Source organism: Centruroides vittatus, unplaced genomic scaffold (assembly GCF_030686945.1).
Source record: "Centruroides vittatus isolate TY-2023 unplaced genomic scaffold, ASM3068694v2 scaffold_3315, whole genome shotgun sequence".
NCBI lineage: Eukaryota > Metazoa > Arthropoda > Arachnida > Scorpiones > Buthidae > Centruroides > Centruroides vittatus.
Window position 1 is genome coordinate 2,874,476 of NW_027122703.1, and position 3,222 is coordinate 2,877,697.

The 3,222-nt window shown below is 30.2% G+C and overlaps 1 protein-coding gene across 1 annotated transcript; it reads left to right on the forward strand.

Annotated features, from left to right (window-relative positions):
* Positions 1 to 2,047: 2,047 nt before the first annotated feature.
* Positions 2,048 to 2,749, forward strand: LOC136988530 (C-reactive protein 1.4-like). Its single transcript, XM_067286400.1, has one exon. It carries the CDS (start codon positions 2,048 to 2,050, stop codon positions 2,747 to 2,749), a length of 702 nt encoding a protein of 233 aa, XP_067142501.1.
* The last annotated feature ends 473 nt before the right edge of the window (positions 2,750 to 3,222 follow it).

The following is a 3,222-nucleotide window of genomic DNA, read 5'->3' on the forward strand; positions in this document are numbered from 1 at the left end:
TTTTTAATGAAATGAACCTTTTATTTCGAAATGTTTCCCTTTAAAAATGTTCTATTGTAAACAGGTACTTGCTTCTCTGGTATGTAGAGCCTAACTATTCACAATTTCACAATTTTCACAGCTTGTTCAATTGACATGTCTTAATTTAACCTCGAAATAATTCTATTGAATTCAATAAACATTTCATTCATATCTGATGAATAATTCTCTGAATTTAACAAGAGATATAATTCCTTTGAAGGAAGAACTTCAAAGTACTAAGTAATTATATTTATGATATGCTTACTTGGTAATGTGTTAAATATTAATTTTAGATTATAATTTTTATAAAATATGTTTGTTTATTAAATTATTATATGAAACTAGCAGATGAGCCCGGTGTTGCTCGGGCAAAATAATTATACGTAATATAGCAGATTTAGGCAAAATTTTAAAAAAATTACTTTATTCGTATAAATGTAAATAACATTTTAAATGACAAATTGAAATTACATCTGAACATTTAAATTTCTTCGAATTATTAAAATTATATAAAGTAAATAATAAAGTATTTTACGTAATTGTACTATCAAAGAGCACACGAAAATTTAAATTTTCTTTTTACACAGTTTGTTTCTTTGTATACAATCTTTACTTTATTAATATTAATTTGACAATTATGAGCATTACAATGCAAAAATACCGCTAAGCTCCTATCCAAAAAATAGGTGTCTGAACTAATGAAAATAGGTAATATTAATAAAAAACATCCGTTGGAAGAAGGAGTGGTGTACAGATTACATTGCACGTGTGGAATTCCAAGTTTTTACGTTGGAGAAACAAAACGGAAGTTGAAGGTTAGACTATCGGAACATCTTGCTGCGATACGACTAAAAGTTAGTACTTCACCGATACTTTTGCATTTTAATGCTCATAATTGTTAAATTAATATTAATAAAGTAAAGATTGTATACAAAGAAACAAACTCTGTAAAAAGAAAATTTAAAGAACACTTTGCAATTGTTATGCAAAGTAACTCCGTAATTTGAATAATGGCGTGCTGCCAGCGGAATGCTGGGTAAACCTTGCCGGGTATAAAAGTTGTAAACACGAGATAGGAGATGGTAATGGAAATTTGTCATTGTTGGCTTTGAATTAGGCCTATAATTTGTATTTGCAAGCCCTACCGAGGAGGCCGGAAAAACTGGCGAAATGCATTTAGGGATAAATATCATGTAATAAAAAAAAGTATTTTCTCTCTACGAAAAAACTTGTTTGACTTTTTAACCTTTTAAAAATTCTATTTCATTTTTTTAAAAATGGTTTAGAGTTAAATTATTTTTTAGCCCTGTATAAGTCAGGAAAGAAAGAGAATTTAAATTTTTGTGTACTCTTTGATAGTGCAATTACGTAAGATTGAAACATTCTGACTCCATTGCTTTTAATATTTTTTTTTATTTTTATAATAACAAAGTTCATTTTAAAATGACCTCGATAACCTGTGGCGTAGATATTCCTTATGCGAGAGATATTCGAATATTATAAAAGCGGCTTATTTCGATATTTAATGGCTATTTATTTGGAATTTTTATGGTAAAAACAAGTGTCACAGTTTATAAACAATAAAATGCAGCAAAAAAGGATCCGCTAAGGCGTAAAAGGGATCTGCTGTGTAGAAATGTATAGTGATACTTTATTTTTTTAATGTACAGACAAGCTTAAACTGTGACCCTTTGATGACAAATTCTATGTTTCAGTAACTGCTTGCTATGACAGACTTAACAACATATTCTTAGTATTGTAATCTATTACTTCTCGAAAGTCTTGTTTTAATTTGTAATGCATACAAATTAAGTCGAAAGTACAGTACATTGGAGTATATATTAATTTTACATTACTTATTTGTTATAATTAAAATGATAAAATTACATAACATAAATTACACGATATCAAAGTTTGTTTTAAGAACGACATTGATAACCTCAGATTCTGATTTTTATCTAACATCGTACATATTTTAAAACGTAAAACCCCTGACTTGTATTTTAGTTTAGAACAGAGAACAAAAATGTGGTTTGCTGTGTTATGTGCATTTCTTTCTTTGACACTTGTAGAGAATTCTCAACTCAAGATACACTTTTCTCGCTCCAGCTCCAAAAACTACCCACGTCTTCGTCTCAATCAACAGTTTCCATCTCTAAGTGAGTTCACGATTTGTTCGTGGATCAAACCGCACACAATTCAAAGGGAATTTTCCACATTTTTTTCCTACGCGACCACTCGATCCAACAATGAATTTGCTGTGAGCCTTTCAAACAGACATGGAAATGTCAAAGTAGGTGTCAATATCGCAACCAGTTATATGGAAATGACGTGCCCAAATGGAGTATGGAGAGTGGGTGAATGGTACCACCTTTGCGTTTCATGGTTTAGCACAAACGGAAATCTGCAAGTATACAGGAATGGACATCGGTGTTATAACAATACCATTAATGGAATTTTCGCTGAAGGCAACCTTGTTAAAGGAGGAGGTGTATTTGTTGTCGGGCAGGATCAAGATGATCTTGATACTAAATACGAAGCTGATCAAGCGTGGATTGGTGATATAGCGGACATAAATATGTGGGACGAAGTTCTAACAGAAAGACAAATGATAGAAGCGGGTAAATGTCAGGGAAAAAGGAAGAAAGGAAATATTATTGGTGGATTGACAACCTCCATGACAGCTTTAGGTATTTCTTTATCGGAAACTGAACTCTGTCTGCCTTAATTAGAAACTGATGAGTTATTAGGAAAGAAGACAAGACTACTATGAAGAATATGAATTTAGGTTAAATAGGTATTAAAATATCGTATATAAAACTTTCTATTAAGCAATTTTTCTTGATAAAATTTCATTTTATTAATTTACAAGCTTATGTTGAGAGTTTACCCATGCTTTATAACATGTTTTACTCGTTGCTGAATTGTTTAAAATTATATGCAAAAACAGAACAAAAATGTAATGTTCAAATATTTTCTCTTTTCTTCGTTATAAATAATTAGAGTAGCTTCAAAAATCCAGATTCGGCCGCCGAAAAATAGATATTAACCCTTTGAATGTAATTTCTCGTTGATATTTTTTTGGCCTTGATTTGTTTATGTTCTAATAAACATTCAGAATTTGTAATTTTTTAATTTTGAAATTATGATTAGTGTAGTTTATATAGTGGTTGTGTAAATTGTATTTTGAATCCGTAAGTA

Bases quoted from the DNA above. Each gene is read 5' to 3' on its own strand.
- LOC136988530 (XM_067286400.1), top strand. From the start codon at position 2,048: ATGTGGTTTGCTGTGTTATGTGCATTTCTTTCTTTGACACTTGTAGAG.